The 22660-nt window shown below is 46.7% G+C and overlaps 1 protein-coding gene across 1 annotated transcript in view; it reads right to left on the minus strand.

Annotated features, from left to right (window-relative positions):
* smg8 (SMG8 nonsense mediated mRNA decay factor) overlaps nt 1–19150 on the minus strand; it is a 31963-nt gene extending 12813 nt beyond the window's left edge. Inside the window, exons 1-3 of the mRNA XM_078224654.1 lie at nt 17613–19150; nt 14065–14210; nt 4007–4891 (exon numbers count right to left, since the gene is read on the minus strand). Of these exons, the coding sequence (XP_078080780.1) occupies nt 4007–4891; nt 14065–14210; nt 17613–19128 (2547 nt within the window). The 5' untranslated portion in view covers nt 19129–19150. The remainder of the gene's footprint in view (nt 1–4006; nt 4892–14064; nt 14211–17612) is intronic.
* Nucleotides 19151–22660: the final 3510 nt, after the last annotated feature.

The following is a 22660-nucleotide window of genomic DNA, read 5'->3' on the forward strand; positions in this document are numbered from 1 at the left end:
ACTGACTTTCCGAAAGATTAAATTCTAAAGGGATGGCCACTCTAAGCAAAGCTGATGTACACTAATAAAGACACTAAATGTCCAAAGATGTGCGGGTTAGGTTGATTGGCCAGGTTAAAAATTGCCCCTTAGAGTCCTGAGATGTGTAGGTTAGCGGGATTAGCGGGTAAAATATGTGGGGGTAGGGCCTGGGTGGGATTGTGGTCGGTGTAGACTCGATGGGCCGAATGGCCTCCTTCTGCACTGTAGGGTTTCTATGATTTCTAAATGAACAAAGAAAGAAAACACTTTCTTAAGTGGGAAACTGTCTAATTCTGATCAGGTTTCCCCACAGACAATTTTAAAGGGGGTACAAATGAGAACATAGGAAATAGGAGCTGGAATAGACCAGCTCTGTCATTCCACTAGATCCTGTACCTCAGTGCCATTCCCCACAGTATCCACATATCCCTTGATACATTTAATATCTAGAAATCTATCAATCTTTATCTTAACACACTCAATGACTGAGCTTCCACTGCCCTTTGGGACAGAGAATTCCAAGGATTCACCACCATGAGTGAGGAAATTCCTCCTGATCTGAACCCTAAACGGCCTACCTCTCATTCTGTCGGAGACTCTTTCTCCTGCTTATAGACCTCGGACATTCTCTCTTCCACCTTCTTCCGTCGGGAAAAAGATACAAAAGTCTGAGGTCACGCAGCAACCGACTCAAGAACAGCTTCTTCCCTGCTGCTGTCAGACCTTTGAATGGACCTACCTTGCATTAAGTTGATCTTTCTCTACACCCTAGCTATGACTATAACACTACATTTTGCACTCCTTTCCTTCTCTATGTACGGTATGCTTTGTCTGCGTAGCACGGAAGAAACAATACTTTTCAGTGGATACTAATACATGTGACAATAAAAAAATCAAATCAAAATATGCTTCCTGCATCTACCCTGTCGAGAATTTTGTATGTTTTGAATAATATCAATGTGGGTCATTTAATCAACTGCAGATTATTTCACAATAAACATGCTGCAACAATTTCACAAACGTTAATCCCTTTTGGCAGAGAATTAATGATTTCATTATAGTCACAGCTCTTATTTCTACCGCCTCGCTAGGATGTTAAAAGCCCTCGCTGTGATTTTAAAGTAATAGTGGCCATTACTTTCAAACATTTTAAAACCTTCATTCATCCACATTTCTTCATAATGTACCTCAAATGTCACCAGCAAATACATTTTACATGTTTTACGAATGACCCCCTAATGAAGAAATTACCAACAAGGTTCCACTTATTTACAGCTTAACAATCGGACCCAATGCAAAGTAAACATGAATTGACAGGCAAATAGAGGGGCACGGTGATTAGTGCTGCTGCCTCACAGTGCCAGGGACCCAGGTTCGATTCCAGTCTTGGGTGACTTTGTGGAGTTCTCCCTGTGCCTGCATGGGTATCGTCCGGGTGCTCCAGTTTCTTCCCACACTCCAAAGATATGCACATTAGGTTGATTGGCCATGGGAAATTGCCCCTTAGTGTCCCAGGATGTGTAGGTTAGGGGGATTAGCGGGATAAATGCATGGTGTAGGGGGATGGAGACTGGGTGAGATGCTCTGTCGGGGAGTCAGTGCAGACCCGATGGGCCGAAAGGCCTCCTCCTGCACTGTAGGGATTCTAGGAAATGAAACTTCAAATAAAAAGGTAAATTCCACATTAGTCAATACGACAAAGATACATCTTACACAAGCACAAGATCCGACATCATTCGCCGCAAACACGCGGCACCACATACAGTCCCAAAGTTTGCTAACCCGGCCTCTGGTATGCAGGATCGCTCACTTCCCCACTCAAATCATTCAGCCTTCAAGGCTTGTTTACTGGCAGCCTTCTTGGATCCAAGGGCTTCAGAGATGGTCATCCCCTCGAAGGGCACACTGCTGCAGAACCTCCTTAGCTCGGCTCACAACAGCCTGGACGGCTCAGGTTCCCCAGAAACTCCTTTACCCAACCCCTTTAATAAACCCTGTTAAGCGCTCTGGTCGGCTCTGGCAAAACCAAGCAGCAGTTAAATTGCCCAGTCCACAATCATGGCCCAAGCACTTCCCTTTGGCTTTCCGTCCTGTATAACTGTATTACATACACACTTGTAAATGTGCCTTCCCTGTTCTCTCCTCTGCTGCAGCCTTCCTTTGTGACTGGCCGCATGGCCTTTAGTCCCAGTTTACTTCCTGCTTGTACTGCTAGGTCACATGGACCAGTATATCTTATAATCCAAGAAAATTTCAATCGATCCCTTCACAATCTTAATGCAAACTCTTAAAAAGTCTTTTTTCGAACACTATGAAAAAAAAATTAAGAATCCATAGACTTTTTAAACAAATAACAAAAATGTTAGTCACAGTACTGTTTCTGGGTCACAGGTCATCACAACGTTATTAAACATTGTATGCAGCACATGCACAACCTGTTATCACAAATCTTGGTCATGTTTTTGTGCCAGCATTTATGTTGATAATTGCTATTTTAACATTTCCATTTAAGTATTTGCAGTTGGAAACTCTGGGCATAAGGTACATCTACAGCATGAATCAAATTTCGCTCCCAATTCTATCGCCATATACATTTTAAAACAATGATGTTCATCAACTTACTGTTGGCAGTTTAATAGTGCTATAACTATGGCATTTAAGTCAATACTTCTGTCCATATATTTCTCGTGTGGCACTCTTAAAACATCAGCTCAAATCATGGCACGGTGGCTCAGTGGTTAGCACTGCAGCCTCACAGCGCCAGGGACCCGGGTTCGATTCCCGGCTTGGGTCACTGTCTGTGCGGAGTTTGCACGTTCTCCCCGTGTCTGCGTGGGTTTCCTCCGGGTGCTCCGGTTTCCTCCCACACTCCAAAAGACATGCTGGTTAGGTGCATTGACCATGCTAAATTCTCCCTCAGTGTACCCGAACAGGCGCCGAAGTGTGGTGACTCGAGGATTTTCACAGGAACCTAATTGCAGTGTAAGCCTACTTGTAACAATAAATAAATAAACTTAAAAAACACAGCGTCCCCATCTTTACATGTAGGCGACATGCTTTCACAACAACTTTACGGTTGCATATTGTACAAAATCCTCTCTACAGGGAAAATGCAGGTTTAGAAGGTCACATCTGACAACTCCTGCTGGGTGTATTTGACAGCTGAAATGGACACACATATGTAAATTTCACACAATCAACATGATGCCCTTTTGAAAGCCCAGCAACGAGTGATGATACTGTCATAGAGGTTTACAGCATGGAAACAGGCTCTTCGGCCCAACTTGTCCATGCCACCCTTTTTTTAAAACTCCTAAGCTAGTCCCAATTGCCCACATTTGGCCCATATCCCTCTCTACCCATCTTACCCATGTAACTGTCTAAATGCTTTTTAAAAGACAAAATTGTACCCGCCTCTACTACTGCCTCTGGCAGCTTGTTCCAGACACTCACCGCCCTCCGAGTGAAAGAAGTTGCCCCTCTGCACCCTTTTGTATCTCTCCCCTCACACCTTAAACCCATGTCCTCCAGTTTTAGACTCTCCTACCTTTGGGAAAAGATATTGACTATCTAGCTAATCTATGCCCCTCATTATTTTATAGACCTCTATAAGGTCACCCCTCAGCCTCCTACGCTCCAGAGAAAAAAGTCCCAGTCTATCCAGCCTGTGTCTGCAGTTTATTATGTTCCCCATCAGAAACAATAAAAATAAACCAAGGACAAAAGGGCCACCAAGTGTCTGCACTGACAACAGCACAAAAACTGAAACAAAGAGAGGTTAGAAACAGAACAGGGAGTGGTTTCAACTGATCTAACTCTTCAACAAAGCAAAATTCCATTTTCATGACTCAATAGATCAAATCAAGCCCGTCAATTGAATTTACTCCTTCAAATCACTTTGCTGTTTTTATTACTCTGGATTATAGATCGAGATTGCTGCTTTGACGAGCCTGGAGGACAAACATTGTTGGCGCTGGAATCTTACCTGTGGTGTGAGGACGATCTGTAACGGGGCATCAGGAGCCACAATAAACAGCCTTGTGAGCTGGGCGTAGTGCGGCTTCAGGCCCCGGCCTTGGGACGGCGACAGGATGTACAGGGGCATGTCAGAGGAGAGGGCTTTGATGGCAGACTCTTTTGGCCCGCTTCCCATTATCTTCATGATCTTCTCTGGCCCCGAGCACATGAACCGGCGGCCCCGCGAATCCTCATATTCAAAACCAACGAAGGCCCGTGCGATGTCATCCCGCCGCCTCCCTCGGCCAATCACCGTGCCGGCCCGCTTGGTCGGCACGGATTTGTTGGGAGCCGGCCAGGAGTTACTGTCCATGTCCACTTCGTCCTCAGACCTGGTCTTGATGACTATGTCCCAGGGCATCAGGTAGTTGGTCCCGGGAATGAAGCCGCTCTGGTCCAGGCCCCTGTGAAAGTTATAGGCTTTAGAAGGCCCCAGTTTGACAAAGGACCAACTGGAAAATTTGGGCAGAAGTCCCTTCGGACAGCTGGAGTTTAACATGCCGGGAAGGTATTCCACCGTTGACACTTGCCGATCCACCAGGCTGGGCCTCTTTTCCGGTTTCGCGTCTCCTCCCTGGCCGTGGGCGTCCGGATTGTCTCCCCCTGCGTGGGGGTCAGGGGGAAATGTACCCAGGCTGTCCGTGGACTGTCCAAGACTGAGTGCCAGACTGAGACTGGTGCTTTCCCCCTGGGTCTGGGCCTCTTTATCTTTCATTTTCTCTCCTTCGCCCTCCTGCGGGGGCAGTGACGATACGATCGAATCGTTCTTGGCAGGAGCCGGGTCTGGAGTGCTCGGTTGGAACACGGGGAAAAAGAAGTGCTCAAGCTTCCCACAGCATTTCTCCTCTTGAAGCTGCAAAAATATATTAAAACAGAAAGTCAGATGATGCAATTTACAACTTTCCCACATCAAGTATCGGTGTAATGCTTTCATCCAAATCTCTGCCGCCCATGTCCTAATTCGCTCCAACTCTTGTTCACTCTTCCCTCTGCTCGCTGATCTCTGCTGGTTTGCATTCTGGCAATGCCTCAAATTTAAAATTCTCATCCTTGCTTTCAAATCCCTCCATGGCCTCATCCCTTCCTGATTCTGTCGCCTCCTCTAACCCCACAGCCCTCAGAGACCTCTGTGCTCCGCCAATTCTAAAGTTTAAAGTTTATTTATTAGTGTCACAAGCAGGCTTACATTAACACTGCAATGAAGTTACTGTGAAATTCCCCTAGTCGCCACACTCCGGCGACTGTTCGGGTACACTGAGGGAGAATTTAGCACGGCCAATGCACCCTAACCAGCACGTCTTTCGGAATGTGGGAGGAAACCGGAGCACTCGGAGGAAACCCACGCAGACACGGGGAGAATGTGCAGACTCCACACACAGAGTGACCTGAGCCAGGAATCGAACATGGGTCCCTGGCACTGTGAGGCAGCAATGCTAACCACTGTGCTGCCATGCCACCCTTTGGCCTCTTGTGCACCCCCAATTTTAACTGATCCATCATTGGTGGTTGTCCTGTCAGCTGACTGGGATCCAAGCTCCAGAGTTCCCTCCCTACACCTCTGGCCTCCTTTAATACGCTCCTTGAAAGCGACCTCTTTGATCAAGCTTTTGATCACCTGTCCAAATATCTCGGTCGCTGTCTGTGTGGAATTTGCACGTTCTCGTATCTGCGTGGGTTTCCTCCGGGTGCTCCGGTTTCCTCTCTCAGTCCAAAGATGTGCAGGTCAGGTGCGCTGGCCATGGTAACTTGCCCTTTAGTGTCCCAGGATGTGTAGGTTAGAGGAATTAGCGGTGTAAATGTATGGGGTTACGGGGGTAAGGCCTAGGTGGGATTGTTGTCGGTGCAGACTCGATGGGCTGAATGGCCTCCTTCTGCACTGTAGGGTTTCTATGGTGAAGATCGCATCGGGCTCGAACAGAGTTTGTACTGTGATATGTTAAAGCCGCTACATAAGTGCAAGTTACATAGAACATAGAACAGTACAGCACAGAACAGGCCCTTCGGCCCACGATGTTGTGCCGCGCTTTATCTGAAACCAAGATCAAGCTATCCCACTCCCTATCATCCTGGTGTGCTCCATGTGCCTATCCAATAACCGCTTAAATGTTCCTAAAGTGTCTGACTCCACTATCACTGCAGGCAGTCCATTCCACACCCCAACCACTCTCTGCGTAAAGAACCTACCTCGGGCATCCTTCCTATTTCTCCCACCATGAACCCTATAGTTATGCCCCCTTGTAATAGCTCCATCCACCCGAGGAAATAGTCTTTGAACGTTCACTCTATCTATCAGATAGCACTGAGGGGGGATCTTATAGAGACCAACAAGATAATGAAGGGGTTGGATAGGGTAGAGATGGAGAGACTCCCTCCACCCAGAAAGGAAACCAGAACCAGAGGGCACAACCCCAAAATAAAGGGGGGTCAGTTTAGGACAGAGTTGAGAAGGAACTTCTTCTCTCAGAGGGTGGCGAATCTCCGGAACTCTCCGCCCACCGAAGCGGCGGAGGCCACCCCGCCGAACATGTCCAAATCACAGATAGATGGATTCCCGATCGGCAAGGCAATCAGGGGCCATAGGGATTAGGGATCAGGCAGGTAAGTTGTAGTGGATATAATAATCATATAGAGAAAAATTAAGATTGAATCCTGTAGATTCCAGCTGGATAATAACAGGGACATGAAGCGATAGTTGGGAGCAACTGGAGATATTGGGACTGTTTGCACCAGAGCAGAAAAGGCAAAGGGATTTAACAGAGGTTTTGAAAAATGATCTTCTCCATCCCAGAAAGCAGTTTAGAGACTTTTTTCTCAGTGAAGAATGTAAATTAACTTTCTCTCTATGGTACATGTTCTGTATGACTCAAATGTGACATGTTTTCAGGAAAAACTCTTACATTTTTAGAACAGCTTATTGTAACTCTCAGCAGAATGCTTCACGTTGAGATAAGCGCATTGTGCAAGTTACTCAGAGTAAATGTGACCATTGCACACACAGACAATGAGATGATGGTCATTAAAAACAGGAGCGAAAGTAGGCCATTCAGCCCTTTGAACCCCCTCGCATTCAACAAGATCACTCCTGATCCTTAACCTCAACTTTCCTTCCCTTATGTCCTTTAGGGAAGGAAATCGGTTGTCCATACCCGGTCTGGCCTACATGTGACTCCAGAACCACACAGCAATGTAAATCATAGAAAACCTACAGTGCAGAAGGAGGCCATTCGGCCCATTGAGTCTGCACCGACCACAATCTCACCCATGCCCTATTCCTGTAACCCTCATATTTACCCTGCTAATCCCCCTGACACCATTTTAGAATGGCCAATCAACTTAACCTGCACATCTTTGAGAGGAAACCGGAGCACCCGGAGGAAACCCACGCAGACACGGGAGAATGTGCGAACTCTACACAGACAGTGATTCGAGGCCGGAATTGAACCCGGGTCCCTGGTGCTATGAGGCAGCAGCACTAACTACTGCGCCGCGTATTGAGAGCGGTTGACTCTCAACTGAGGGCAACTAGGAATGGGTAATAAATGCTGGCCAGCCAGCGACGCCCATGTCCCACTTATGAAAAAAGTACTTCACTTTCACCTTTGCTCCCGAATATTAATTGCATATCAATCATATTCAGGTAGTGGGTATTACTGGGGATTCAATTAGACTTCCATATAAGGAAGATTGAAACTATGTTTGTTGGGTTTGGAGGTACAGTGCGGCCCTGTTAAAACGTGATGGTTGGGGTCCATAAAATGTTGTGAAAAAAGCGGGGTCACGCAAAATCGGGGTCACGCTAACTTTGCCAATTTTTGGTGGGAAAAAAAGGGTTCAATGATTCATCGCGTTATATCCGAATTCACGCTAAATCGGGGCGCATTAAATCGGGGTTCCACTGTACATGGTTGTAAAGTGTACTACCTGTAAATACAAGCTTATAAGTGTGAAAGGATTAGGCTCCAGTTCTATTCTTCGCCGCCTGGCTATCTGGAACAGAAACCCATTGCCCTTCATTCCCTTAGTGCAAAACATTTGATTGATCTAATCCTTGAACATAGAACATAGAACATAGAACAGTACAGCACAGAACAGGCCCTTCGGCCCACGATGTTGTGCCGAGCTTTATCTGAAACCAAGATCAAGCTATCCCACTCCCTATCATCCTGGTGTGCTCCATGTGCCTATCCAATAACCGCTTAAATGTTTCTAAAGTGTCTGACTCCACTATCACTGCAGGCAGTCCATTCCACACCCCAACCACTCTCTGCGTAAAGAACCTACCTCTGATATCCGTCCTGTATCTCCCACCACGAACCCTATAGTTATGCCCCCTTGTAATAGCTCCATCCACCCGAGGAAATAGTCTTTGAACGTTCACTCTATCTATCCCCTTCATCATTTTATACACCTCTATTAAGTCTCCCCTCAGCCTCCTCCGCTCCAGAGAGAACAGCCCTAGCTCCCTCAACATTTCCTCATATGACCTACCCTCCAAACCAGGCAGCATCCTGGTAAATCTCCTCTGCACTCTTTCCAGCGCTTCCACATCCTTCTTATAGTGAGGTGACCAGAACTGCACACAATATTCCAAATGTGGTCTCACCAAGGTCCTGTACAGTTGCAGCATAACCCCACGGCTCTTAAACTCCAACCCCCTGTTAATAAAAGCTAACACACTATAGGCCTTCTTCACAGCTCTATCCACTTGACTGGCAACCTTTAGAGATCTGTGGATATGGACCCCAAGATCTCTCTGTTCCTCCACAGTCTTCAGAACCCTACCTTTGACCCTGTAATCCACATTTAAATTTGTCCTACCAAAATGAATCACCTCACATTTATCAGGGTTAAACTCCATTTGCCATTTTTCAGCCCAGCTTTGCATCCTATCTATGTCTCTTTGCAGCCTACAACAGCCCTCCACCTCATCCACTACTCCACCAATCTTGGTGTCATCAGCAAATTTACTGATCCACCCTTCAGCCCCCTCCTCTAAGTCATTAATAAAAATCACAAAGAGCAGAGGACCAAGCACTGATCCCTGCGGCACACCGCTAGCAACCTGCCTCCAATCCGAAAATTTTCCATCGACCACCACCCTCTGTCTTCGGTCAGACAGCCAGTTACCTATCCAATCGGCCAACATTCCCTCTATCCCACACCTCCTCACTTTCATCATAAGCCGACCATGGGGACCTTATCAAACGCCTTACTAAAATCCATGTATATGACATCAACTGCCCTACCTTCATCAACACACTTAGTTACCTCCTCAAAAAATTCTATCAAATTTGTGAGGCACGACTTGCCCTTCACGAATCCGTGCTGACTATCTCGGATTAATCCGCATCTTTCTAAATGGTCGTAAATCCCATCCCTAAGGACCCTTTCCATCAATTTACCAACCACCGAAGTAAGACTAACCGGTCTATAATTACCAGGGTCATTTCTATTCCCTTTCTTAAACAGAGGAACAACATTCGCCATTCTCCAGTCCTCTGGCACCATCCCCGTGGACAGCGAGGACCCAAAGATCAACGCCAAAGGCTCTGCAATCTCATCCCTTGCCTCCCACAGAATCCTAGGATACATTTCATCAGGCCCAGGGGACTTATCGACCTTCAGTTTATTCAAAACTGCCAAGACATCCTCCCTCCGAACATCTATTTCCTCCAGCCTATTAGCCTGTAACACCTTCTCTTCCTCAAAAACATGGCCCCTCTCCTTGGTGAACACTGAAGAAAAGTATTCATTCATCACCTCGCCTATCTCTACTGACTCCATACACAAGTTCCCACTACTGTCCTTGACCGGCCCTAACCTCACCCTGGTCATTCTTTTATTCCTCACATAAGAGTAAAAAGCCTTGGGGTTTTCCTTGATCTGACCCGCCAAGTACTTCTCATGTCCCCTCCTAGCTCTCCTAGGCCCCTTTTTCAGCTCATTCCTTGCTAACTTGTAACCCTCAATCGAGCCATCTGAACCTTGTTTCCTCATCCCTACATAAGCTTTCCTCTTCCTTTTCACAAGACATTCCACCTCTTTTGTGAACCATGGTTCCCTCACTTGGCCATTTCCTCCCTGCCTGACAGGAACATACCTATCAAGGACATCCAGTATTTGTTCCTTGAAAAAGTTCCACTTTTCATTAGTTCCTTTCTCTGACAGTTTCTGTTCCCAACTTATGCCCCCTAATTCTTGCCTAATCGCATCATAATTACCCCTCCCCCAATTGTAAACCTTGCCCTGCCGTACGGCCCTATCCCTCTCCATTGCAATAACAAAAGACACCGAATTGTGGTCACTATCTCCAAATTGCTCTCCCACAACCAAATCTAACACTTGGCCCGGTTCATTTCCCAGTACCAAATCCAATGTGGCCTCACCTCTAGTTGGCCCATCCACATATTGTGTCAGGAAACCCTCCCGCACACACTGCACAAAAACTGCCCCATCCAAACTATTTGACCTACAAAGGTTCCAATCAATATTTGGAAAGTTAAAGTCCCCCATGACAACTACCCTGTGACCCCCACACATATCCATAATCTGCTTAGCAATTTCTTCCTCCACATCTCTATTACTATTTGGGGGCCTATAGTAAACTCCTAGCAACGTGACCGCTCCTTTCCTATTTCTAACTTCAGCCCATATTACCTCAGTGTGCAGATCCCCCACGAAGTGCCTTTCCGCAGCCGTTAAACTATCCTTGATTAACAATGCCACTCCTCCACCTCTTTTACCAGCTTCCCTACACTTAGTGAAACATCTATACCCCGGAACGTCCAACAACCATTCCTGTCCTTGTTCTACCCACGTCTCCGTAATGGCCACAACATCGTAGTCCCAAGTACCAATCCAAGCCCCAAGTTCATCTACCTTGTTCCGGATGCTCCTTGCATTGAAGTAGACACACTTCAACCCACCTTCCTGTCTACCAGTACCCACCCTTGACCCTGATACCTTCCCCAATACCTCACCACCCTCACTGACTTCTGGACAACAACTCCCTTTCCCACTCCCCTGACAAATTAGTTTAAACCCCCCTGAAGAGCCGTAACAAATTTCCCTCCGAGGATATTGGTGCCCCTCTGGTTCAGGTGCACCCCGTCCTGTTTGTACAGGTCCCACCTTCCCCAGAACGTGTTCCAATTATCCACGTATCTGAAACCCTCCCTCCTACACCATCCCTGCAACCACATATTTAACTGCACTCTCTCCCTGTTCCTCAACTCGCTATCACGTGGTACCGGCAACGAACCAGAGATGACCACATGTTTCGTCTTGGCTCTCAGCTTCCAGCCCAGCTCCAGAAATTCCTGCTTTAAATCCCCGTCCCTTCTCTTACCTATGTCATTGGTACCAATGTGCACCACGACTTGTGACTGTTTCCCCTCCCCCTTCAGAATCTGGAAAACACGGTCTGAGACATCACGGACCTTGGCATCCGGTAGGCAACATACCATCCGTGAGTCTCTTTTGCTGCCACAGAACCTCCTATCTATCCCTCTAACTAACGAGTCCCCAATAACTATCGCCCTCCCGCTCTCCCCCTTTCCCTCCCGAGCCACAGAGACGGACACAGTGCTGGAGATCCTCTCACTGCGGCTCCCCACTGGTATGTCATCCCCCTCAACCGTATCCAAAGCGGAATACTTGTTGCTAAGGGGAACGACCACCGGGGATCCCTGCACGGACTGCTTCCTCCCAGCCCCTCTCACCGTCACCCATCTGTTTTCAATCCTCGGAGTAACTGTATTCCTAAAGCTTGTGTCTATGGCCATCTCTGCGTCCCTGATGATCCTAAGTTCATCCAACTCCAGCTCCAGTTCCCTAACACGGTTTTGGAGGAGCTGCAGATGGGTGCACTTCCCACAGGTGTAATCAGTAGGGACACTGTCGTCGTCCCTCACCTCAAACATAGTGCAAGAGGAACATTGCACTGCCTGCACACCCATCCCCTCTAGATACCTTGCCAGTACCAGGTAGAAAGTGCAAAAAGGAATTCAACTCACCCCTGCTCGCCCTTTCAGCCTAAGCCCTGTGAGCCAAAGTCTTATAGCTCACACTCTGCTTCCCACACACACCACTGCCCGCTCCCGACGCTGCCCGCTGTATACTGCAGCCTACCTTTTATAATTCACGCGCTTAAAAAACCCTTCCCAGACTCCTTTGCTGCCCACTTCTAGTTTTCAATCACTGAGTGACCACCGGTCTCGAGGGTATAAAACTGCAAACATTCACAATGCCCAAAACGGCTGGCCCTTATCCTGAGACTTTCCTTTGTAGAGACTGCCTTGAGCTTGGTGAAGACAGCCTCTCAGTACCTAACCTCTCAGAATCTTATGTGCTTCAAGGTAAGGGTGGCATGGTGGCACAGTGCTGCACAGCGCCAGGGACCCGGGTTCACTTTGGCCTTGGGTCACTGTCTGTGTGGTGTCTGCACGTTCTCCCCGTGTCTGCATGGATTTCCTCCGGGTGCTCCGATTTCCTCCCTCAGCCCAAAGATGTGCAGGTTAGGTGGATTGGGCATGCTGAATTGCCCCTTAGTGTCCCAAGGCTGATACGCTAGGGGGATTATCAGGGTAAATATGAGGGATTACAGGGATAGAGCGTGGGTAAGCATCAATGCCGACTCAATGAGATGAATGGCCTCCTTCTATGATGGGGAAATAAATGATGGCTGAGGGTACACTTCTTTGCAGATTGCCACAAGATCTTTAACATTCAACTAAGCTCTCTGAGCAGGGAGAAGGGGCCTTGCCATAAGATCTCTGGCAATCAGCGGCTTAGACAATGCAGCACCCTCAGTACTGCATGCAGATGTCAGCCACGATCAAGGTATCATCCTTGGTGCAATGATGGTCAACTTGCCTGCCGCTGAGTCAGAAGATCATGGGTTCAAGATGCGCTCCAGAACCTGAGCACATAATTCCGGCTATATTCCACTGCAGTCCTGAGAGAGTGCTGCACTGTCACAGGTTCCATCTTTCGAATAAGCTGGATGTAAAAGACTGGCATTGTTCAAAGAGGAGCTCTCCCCAGTGACTTGGCCAATATTCATCCCTCAACCAACAGCCCTCAAAAAACACATTACACATGAATTTGTCGCTGTTTGCGGGACTTTACTGTGCGTGAATAGAGTCAAGAGGTTTACAGCATGAAAACAGGCCCTTCAGCCCAACTTGTCCATGCCGCCCCTTTTTTTAAACCACTAAGCTAGTCCCAATTGCCCACGTTTGGCCCATATCCCTCTATACCCATCTTACCCACGTAACCGTCTAAATGCTTTTTAAAAGACAAAATTGTACCCGCCTCTACTACTATCTCTGGCAGCTTGTTCCAGACACTCACCACCCTTTTTTAGTGCAGAAGGAGGCCATTCAGCCCATCGAGTCTGCACTGACCGCAATCCCACCCAGACCCTATTCCCATAACTCCATGTATTTACCCTAGCTAGCCCCCTGGCACTAAGGGGCAATTTAGCATGGCCAATCCACCTAACCCACACATCTTTATACTGTGGGAGGAAACCGGAGCACCCGGAGGAAACCCACGCAGACACGGGGAGAACGTGCAGACTCCGCACAGACAGTGACCCAAGCCGGGAATTGAACACGGGTCCCTGGCGCTGTGAGGCAGCAGTGCTAACCACGGTGCAACCGTGCCACCCGAATGAAGCAAAAAAAGAGAATGGCTGTAGTGTTTCCTGCGTTAAAACACTGGCGTCACTTCAAAAGTACTTTGCTGGCAATTAAACAAGTTGGGATGTCCTGAGGTTGTAAAAAGCCATCGTACAAATACAAGACTCTCTTTCACTTATCTTGCCTTTCTGTAGCAAGTACACGTCAAGCATGAAGCACAGCTCAAAAACAGCAGCCCCAGTCACCAAAACGTCCCCCCATTCAATTCCAATCACTGCAACCGCGAAGAAAATGATGGAGACACTGAATTAGTAATTGCAAAGAAATTGCCACTTTGTCCATATTTGGGTCTACCTGCAACACGTACAACTACCTGCCATACCTGATAGAAGTCGTAATTGCCGGACTTGATGTCGAAAGGATCATCTCGAGGGGCTTGCCTGCGACCACAGTTACAGGAGCTGGTGGAGCGAGCGCGGCTGTTGTGATACAGCACAGGTGGGTTCCGGTCAGGTTCTGGTTTTTCTCCTGCAAAGAGAGAGGCAGACGCACAGACACACACAAAATGAAGGTGCATTCAAGTACCATTAGATATTTCATTATTGCTACAATGCAATCCACAGGTCCATAAAAGGGAGAAGGAGATATGCAACCAGGCTCGGTTAATGAACAGAGTTAACTAACGTTGCGCCACACCAAGTCAAAATGTCTCAAAAGGCTTTGAAGAGAATTACTTTCAAGGAGCAAAAACTACAATGTCAGCAAATGTCAATCCCCCTCAGAGCCAGCAACATCCTGGACACTGCAACGAAAAGGTACTAGAACTGGGGCTGCGGGGGGCTTCAGTTATGTGGAGAGACGGCAAAAACTGGGTTCGTTCACCTTAGAGCAGAGAAGGTTAAGGGGAGATTTAACTGAGGACGATTCGGAGTCACAAAGGGCTGAGAAACTTCCTGGTGGCAGCAGGTCCGGAGAGCACAGATTAAAGGCAAAAGAACCAGGGGAGACATGAAGAAACCTCTCTTTAAACACAGCAGGTGAGAGAGATGTGGAAAGTGTTGTCTGAAAGGGCGGAGGCAGCAGGTCCAACAGAATTCAAAGAGGAATTGGATAAATATTTGAAGGAAAATAATTTACTGGGATAGCTATAGAGAGTGCAATTAATTGGATACCCTATCAAGGAAGCAGCCACAGGTACAATGGGCTGAATGGCCTCCTTCTGTGCTGCATTATCCTAGGATTCTATGATATCATAGAAATCATAGAAACCCTACAGTGCAGAAGGAGGCCATTCGGCCCATCGAGTCTGCACCGACCACAATCCCACCCAGGCCCTACCCCCACATATTTTACCCGCTAATCCCTCTAACCTACACATCCCAGGACTCTAAGGGGCAATTTTTTTAACCTGGCCAATCAACCTAACCCGCACATCTTTGGACTGTGGGAGGAAACCGGAGCACCCGGAGGAAACCCACGCAGACACGAGGAGAATGTGCAAACTCCACACAGACAGTGACCCGAGCCGGGAATTGAACCCGGGACCCTGGAGCTGTGAAGCAGCAGTGCTAACCACTGTGCTACCGTGCGGGCAAACTGGCAAACTGCTTTGTTTGTTGGTAACATTGTCTAGGTTAATGGATTTGGACTTGGGCTGGACTAAGCCACTGTTCTTTAAATTGTTCCCTAACTTTGATGATTGCTCCTCTGAAGAGCCTTGGGGCTTTTTCCAACGTTAAAGGTGATATATAAATGCACGTTCTTGCTAAGGGCGGCACAGTGGCAGTGGTTAACACTGCTGCTTCACAGCGCTAGGGACCCAGGTTCAATTCCCGGCTTGGGTGACTGTCTATGTGGAGTCTGCACGTTCTCCCCGTGTCTGCATGGGTTTCCTCCGGGTGCTCCAGTTTCCTCCCACAGTCCAAAGATGTGCAGGTTAGATTGATTGGCCATGCTAAATTGCCCCTTAGTGTCAGGGGTACTAGCTAGGGGGATAGGGCCTGGGTGGGATTGTGGTCGGTGCAGACCTGATGGGCCAAATGGCCTCCTTCTGCACTGCAGGGATTCTATGATTCAATCTAAGATTCTAATACTCTCCGGAATCACTGGGAGCAGAAAATGGGGCTTGTGGAACATCTGGAAGTTCCATGCTGAACAGGCAGCCTATAATGTTGGTTCACCATCAACCCTTGGACAATGAGAGGATTTCTCCTGGTCTCTCACCAACAGGGTAACAAGTTTTTATAGGGAGGGAATAAAACAAATTGCCAGCAGAGACTCACCACTGTTCTGATGAAAGCTCATTGACCGGAAATATTAACTCTGTTCCTCTCTCCACAGGTGCTGCCGACATGCTGAGTACAGTTCAGATTTCCAGCAATATTCTGCTATTGCACCACTGGGTGAGCAGTTTTCAAATAGATTTGCCAGTGTTATTCAGCTAATAAGTGGTGCAAGCAAGTGGTACAGAAGGACCATCCACCTTGTCCTCAAGGGGATGTCCATGGTTCTTAATCCTCAACTCTCTGTGACTAAGATTGGTGACTCACTCGTTCAGGGAATCACTGCCTGGACTGTGATGCAAGATGTCAGCACTGCAACGTTTTACTCTATAGCTCTGCCCTCCCAAATCCCTCAAAAGGTTCATTAAAAACATTTTTTGTGAGAAATACCTGGTATAAAGGAAGCAGGCGAGAGTTTCTGGGACTTCCCCTTTGTGGACGGGTGGTCTCCTGGGTCTCAGCCTTTCTAAGGTCCTAGTTTTGCTGCCAATCTGATATAGCTCTGGTGCTTCTTCTTATTCCTGTACTGTTCATTTGTCTTCAACTTCTACTGGTCAATCCCTATGCTCAGTCTTCTATCGCTCAGGATTAATGACTAGATGAGCGTTCAGCCTCTCCCCTCCCAGTCAACCGGAGGCTCACAAAACTTCCACGATTCTGGAAATTGGTCTCCCTTGTATGGATGATGAGATATCAACACCTTCTACTCTATAATTAATGTTAATAATAATGCATACATGACTCGGCTGACTCCTGAACCATATAAATATTAAATAACATCAGGAATGCTATGTTCAATGCTTAAATATTATACATAACCGCTGTATTTTTCTGTTGAATGCTGCCAAACCTTTATTTCTGCCTATCCCTAAATGTTGCAGCGTGTGAGGCCAAGCAGTGGATTTTAAGATGCATGATATTGCAGCAACGTAAAGGGCGGACAGGTGGGGGAGCAGAGCAAGTTCTGTTCCTTGAAAGATGTTAACAGTTGGGTGTTAGGGACAAAATGCCAGTTTTATGCTTATTTTCTTTCCGGGCATGAGCCCACAAATAACCAGAATTGTTAAATTCAGTGTTACTCCTTGTAATTCATTCATTGCTAATCCTGTGCTAGAACCCCTGCTATAGAAATACTAAAAAAAGAATAGTCTTCTTATTTAAGTAAAACTTGGTTAAACATATTGGATATAATACACCACATTCCACAGTGCACAAAACACTTTAATAATGGTGTGGTATATTGTTATCCATCTCTCCACTGCTGCAATTGAAAGTCAAGATTCTTGCTGATTCGGGCTGTCTTATTCCTAAAGTTATATAAAAGAAGCAAAGCCAATTTATAGCAATGATAGAGTTATTTCACTTCAATGAGAATTTCTAAATTCTCAGCATGAAGCTGACTCAATATACGAAGTATTTGACCGTAAGGTCCTTACTATAGTTGCCACGAATCCCAACATCAATTTAAAAAAATCAGATTATGGTTTCCTGCTGTATGCAAACTTCTTTTGACTCTCATAAATATGAGTATAAACATTACAGGGTAATGCCAGGCCTATCACTCTGCCACAACCAGGTGGGTTGTTTTGTATTAATTGGATTTTCTAGCCTCTTCCCTCCCACTCCCAAGATGAAAGTTTCTACTCACCTGGTTTAGGCAGCAGATGGAATTTGTGAACGCAGTGTTGATCCGTTAAGCTCCTCTCTTCACACAACTGGTGCCCGTTACTCCAGAACTTGTAGCAATCTTCATGCAGCTGCATGGCATACTTCTGGAAGGCTGGCCCACGGGCGTGCTGACTGTAGACACGCAGGGCCTGTGCCAACTGGTTCTTGTGAACAGTCGTGGTGTAATGGTGAGGCAGATTGGACTGGTAGGCGCTGTGAGCCAGAGGCAGGGCCTTTTGGCAACGGTTTTCTGAAAACTTATTATCTGCGTCCAAAAATCCTTCCAGCCCTTTCAGCTGAACCTGTATCTTGGAGGAGAGATCCCCAGCAAGAAATCCGAGGTCTTCATCCTTCCCGCTTATCATCACGTCGTAGAGTTTTGAGGCCACTGTGAGCCAGTTTTTATAGGCTGGAAGTTCAAAGTGTGATGGCTGTGGGTTCCTCCCTACACTATCCTCGAATCCTTTTTTGGTCAGAACCAGCTCCACATGTTGCCACAGGAACTCCTTCATGGTGCAATCCACCAGCTGGCCACTGGAACTGTTGACGCTGCTTTCCAGTATGAAGGATGGCTGGCGGACATGTCTCATCATCTGATAGCGCCGTGACCCCGGCAGCGGGAGGGACTCATGCTCCCGGATGGCACAGGTGTTTTTCAGCTGCCCGATCAGCATACTGATCGGATCGTCCCCCTGCCCTGCCAGCACGTAAACAAATGCCTGGTTGGCAGGGACAGTGAACAGACAGTTAATACTCTGGTTTGTCAATACCCTGCTCTTCCTGAAAATCCTGTAGATTTGATCCTCCAGGGCGTGTTGGAGCCTCCTTTTAGGGGAATGCTTCTTGGGCTTATCCAGATTTGAGGGATCGAGACACTTGGGCTCAACTTTCAAGGCTCCATTCAGCTGGAAAATAAAGAGGAGTCTTGGGGGACAGGGTCTACAGTTCAATCTCCACTCCTTGCCTACCGGGCAATCCTTAATCGCGTTCTTCAGGTAGGGCAGGACCTTTTGCCGGAGGGTGTCCAGGGCTCTGAAGAGACGGTCGTAAGTGATATCGAAGGAGCAGGTGGGGTGGACCAGCAGGAGGATGTGGGAGACGGAGAACAGGTACAGGAGGTGGATGCAGTGGAGCTTCTCCTCCCTCTTCCAGAACTCATGAGCCTCGGCGTGGGAAACATCGTCAGCCAAGGCCCTGCAGGCCTGCAGCAGCTGCTGGTTGTCGCAGACGGCGGTGAGGAGCAGGTAGAGGACTTTGCTGTCCTGGTTGTAGTAACACTGCAGCAGGTTGTTGCCCTGCTGATGGCCGCCGGCCTGCAGCCCCGGGTACAAGGGGAAGACCGGCTTGTCGCACAGCGTGTTGACGATGGCGTGTTTCTGGGCGCTCAGCTCCGAGGTCTTGCCGAAAATGCCCACCACGCACATCTCCTCGTCCTTCCAGGCCGCTTCCTCCCCGTCCGAGGCCAACACAGCCCTCAGCGCCCTGGCCGCCGCCATCTTGCTCGCCGTCCCGTCCTCAATCCCGTCCGGCGGAGAACTCGCTGCGCCCACAACCGTTCCTGGCAGCGAGTCCGGCCATTCATCTCGTCCGGCCGGAAACCAAAAGCACCAGTTTGAATGAAAACCCAGAACTTTAAATCTGCTTTGGAAATTGCAGAATAAAAGTTAAACCGTCGCTTCCCTTCCTTTCTGTAATAATCGTGCTTCCAGCTCCCTCGGCACCAAACTACAAAATGCTTTTGCCAACTGAAACATTTTTAATATATATATATTTTTAAATTACAGGGACATCCCTGGCAAAGTCAAGCATTGGGCGTGAAATTACTCATAATAACTGGGTCCCAAACGTCACTATCCCTGATCACAAGTCTTACTCTTAACATCTCCCCCAGTGTTAACAGATCTGTTAAAAGTCTTAAATAAAAATTCCCTGCACCCTGTAAGAGGATTCTCTTAAAATGGAAATCATTGAAAGTCAACTCCACTTCGTCCCATTCTCTTGTTCCCTTTATTTTTTTTGTAGAGGGTCGTTAGCCAGAAACAATGGTCGAAGCAAAATCCACACTTAACCAGAAAAGGCAAGTGGATACGTAAAACCTTCCAGCACCAGCCTTACTGGCTGGGGGGGGGGGGGGGGGGGTGGGGGGGGTGGGGTGGGGGGATGGGGAAGAAATTACAATTCGAGAGGAAAAGAGGGCAGCTAAAATGTCACATCTTTGTAGAGTGATGGTTGGAAAGCTGGCTGATTACCATATCTATAATAGACGCTATGAACATGAATTATTCATGTGCAAAAGCTCTTCAAGGCTGTGTTGCAAAGTGCAGCTCCTTTGGAACGAACGCAATTAGCATATTGCATAATTTCGATTCAAGCATTATTATTTAGGTTAGAAACCCAATTATACAAACCTTTACAAATATTCCCCAGAAAACTAATAGAAGATTCCCCAGAGAGGAACGGAACAAAACAAGGGTGTAAGTATGCATTTTCTTTTGTCGCTTATCTCCCCTCACCCCACTCCTGCTGCCATCTATTTCTGCTGGGTATGGTTCTACAGTCACTGACCGTACTCCGCGATTTCACCTTTGGCCATTCTTTGTATATGCTACTTTGTTTTTTTTTAAACTGAATTGCGGGAAAACCCAAATGTCTGCAAAATCAACAGATTAACTGCACGTACCATTCAATTATTTACAAGCATCTTATTTTCGTTGCTATATACTGACAACATCTTCGAACCATAGAATCCAACATCACAATGAGACCATTCTGCCCTTTGCGCCAGCTTTTTGACGGATCTCGCCCTGGCTTAGACTGATAGTGAAGCTGGAGGGAGGGTGGAGGATTAAACCATCCGTCTTTAGAGTCACCTTGATTTGCCACTTGTTGCTTCAAATCACCAATGTATCCTTGACCTGATTGCAATTCCCAACCTTGTTGAAGTACCCGGTGAGGAAGGTAAGCATAACCAGGACAGGAAATTGGGGATTTGTAGAGCTGTATGACCCATTTCCACTGTGATGGCAAAATAAACAAGTAGTTTTGCTGTGAGGATTCACAGCCATGGTTTCTCCTCCTCAAATACCTTGAGAAATTTCATGCATGCGGCAACATTTAAGAGCCAACAACATTACTATGGACTCAGAATCCTACAGTGCAGAAAGAGGCCATTAAGCCCATCGAGTTTATACTGACCACAATCCCCCCCCAGGCCCTTTCCCCATGCCAGTACCCGTGACACTCAGGGGCAATTTTAGAATCATAGAATCCCTACAGTGCAGAAGGAGGCCTTGACAAGGGTCAAGTTAGCATAGTCAATTCACCTAACCCACACATCTTTGGAGGAAACCAGAGCACCCGGAGAAAACCCACGCAGACACGGGGAGAATGTGCAGACTCCACAGAGTGACCCAAGCCGGGAATTGAACCTGGGTCCCTGGCACTGTGGAGGCAGCAGTGATAACCACTGTGCCGCCCCCATGGAATCGCATATAGGCCAGACAAGGATGGTAGGTTTCCTTCTCTAATGGACAGGTAGTTTTATGGTCACTATTACACTTGCAATTCAAAAATGTTATTGATTGAATTTAAATTCCAGCAGCTGCCATGGGATTTGAATGCAGGGCTCCAGAATATGAGGCTGGGACTCGGGGGTGACCACCATTTTCTCCCAAAGCAACTGCAATTGCAGCATTGTTCAATTCAATGAGTCCAGAACAAATAATGAAGACAAGGCAGTACTATTGAAAGGATAATGGAAACAGGAGTCCTTGTTCAATCTGTAAACCTGCCAGAAACCAGGATGATCACCACCTTTATGTTCATGTTCCCATGTCATAGGTCCTTAGTCGGGGTTCAGAGAGTAAAAAACATTTAACTAATTGATGCTTCCTCCATTGACTATATTGTGGTTTCCTTTCAAAACTGGTGATAAAAACATTAGCTCTACATTTATCAAGAACAGATTTACAATACAAGTGTTTATTTGACTGTTTATTAAATAAAAACATATAAAAGCATTTAATGCACTGGAACGGTACAGCCAAGACTCAGAATGCACCTTCACAGAAAGGAATAAAAAAAGACAGTCAACACAAAGTATTTTACAAAAGTTAAAAATTGATTTAAAAACTTGACATTATGAACTATGGGACTAGTGCAAACTTCAAAACTTCATTTCACTTGGTTAATTTTGCAATAACTTTATTGATGCCCAAAAGCTCCACATTTATATAGACAAATTGCTAAATTTAGTCAAAGTCATTTGCAAAATCATTTTTTGTACGTCTTCCTTAAGGATCTTTGTTCAAAATGCCCCATTATATAATTTTAAAAAGTACAGCATTTTGGCTCGACTGTCTCTTGCTCTTCTCCCTACAATGTGGCATCTACAGGTCAGTAGTCAAACCCTCCCACTGTTTTCAGTTAACTGACACCCACGATACACAGGGTTGCACCCATCCATTGATCAAAGAGTGAAGGGTTGAATCCAATGTCCTCACACTCAACTGAGATTAGAGAAAAAAAAAGATTTCCCCCATTGTAAGGAGTGTTTTGAATAAATTAAATACCCTGAAGTTCCTTTATATTTAGTGGCACTCAATAGATTTGAGACTTAAGTAATGAAATCCCCAGGAATTCTTCCAAAATGTTCTATCTTCATGGCCACACAGTTAAGGATCTCAGATGGTGATGAAACAGAATCTTTTGTTTGCCAGTTGAAGATATTTTGTTCAGTAGCTAAGCAAGCAATATAAACAAATAAAACACCGGTTTCATGGTATCAGATAGAAACACAATTTCAATATTAATGTGGGCAGAGAGGTTTTCACATAATGAGCTTTTTTTCAGTTTTCCAAGCAGCTCTCAGAATATACTCCTGTAAAATGCAAGGCAAGTCGGAGGCAATTGATATCTGGAAACAACACATTGGTCGTTTCCCCAGCCTTCACAACCCTCTGGTTCAGCCCTTGCACAGCACTTGTCTGGAGATGGGCTTGCATGTAATGCTTAATGTTTATAGGATGA

The sequence above is a fragment of the Mustelus asterias genome, chromosome 12 (genome assembly GCF_964213995.1).
Source record: "Mustelus asterias chromosome 12, sMusAst1.hap1.1, whole genome shotgun sequence".
NCBI lineage: Eukaryota > Metazoa > Chordata > Chondrichthyes > Carcharhiniformes > Triakidae > Mustelus > Mustelus asterias.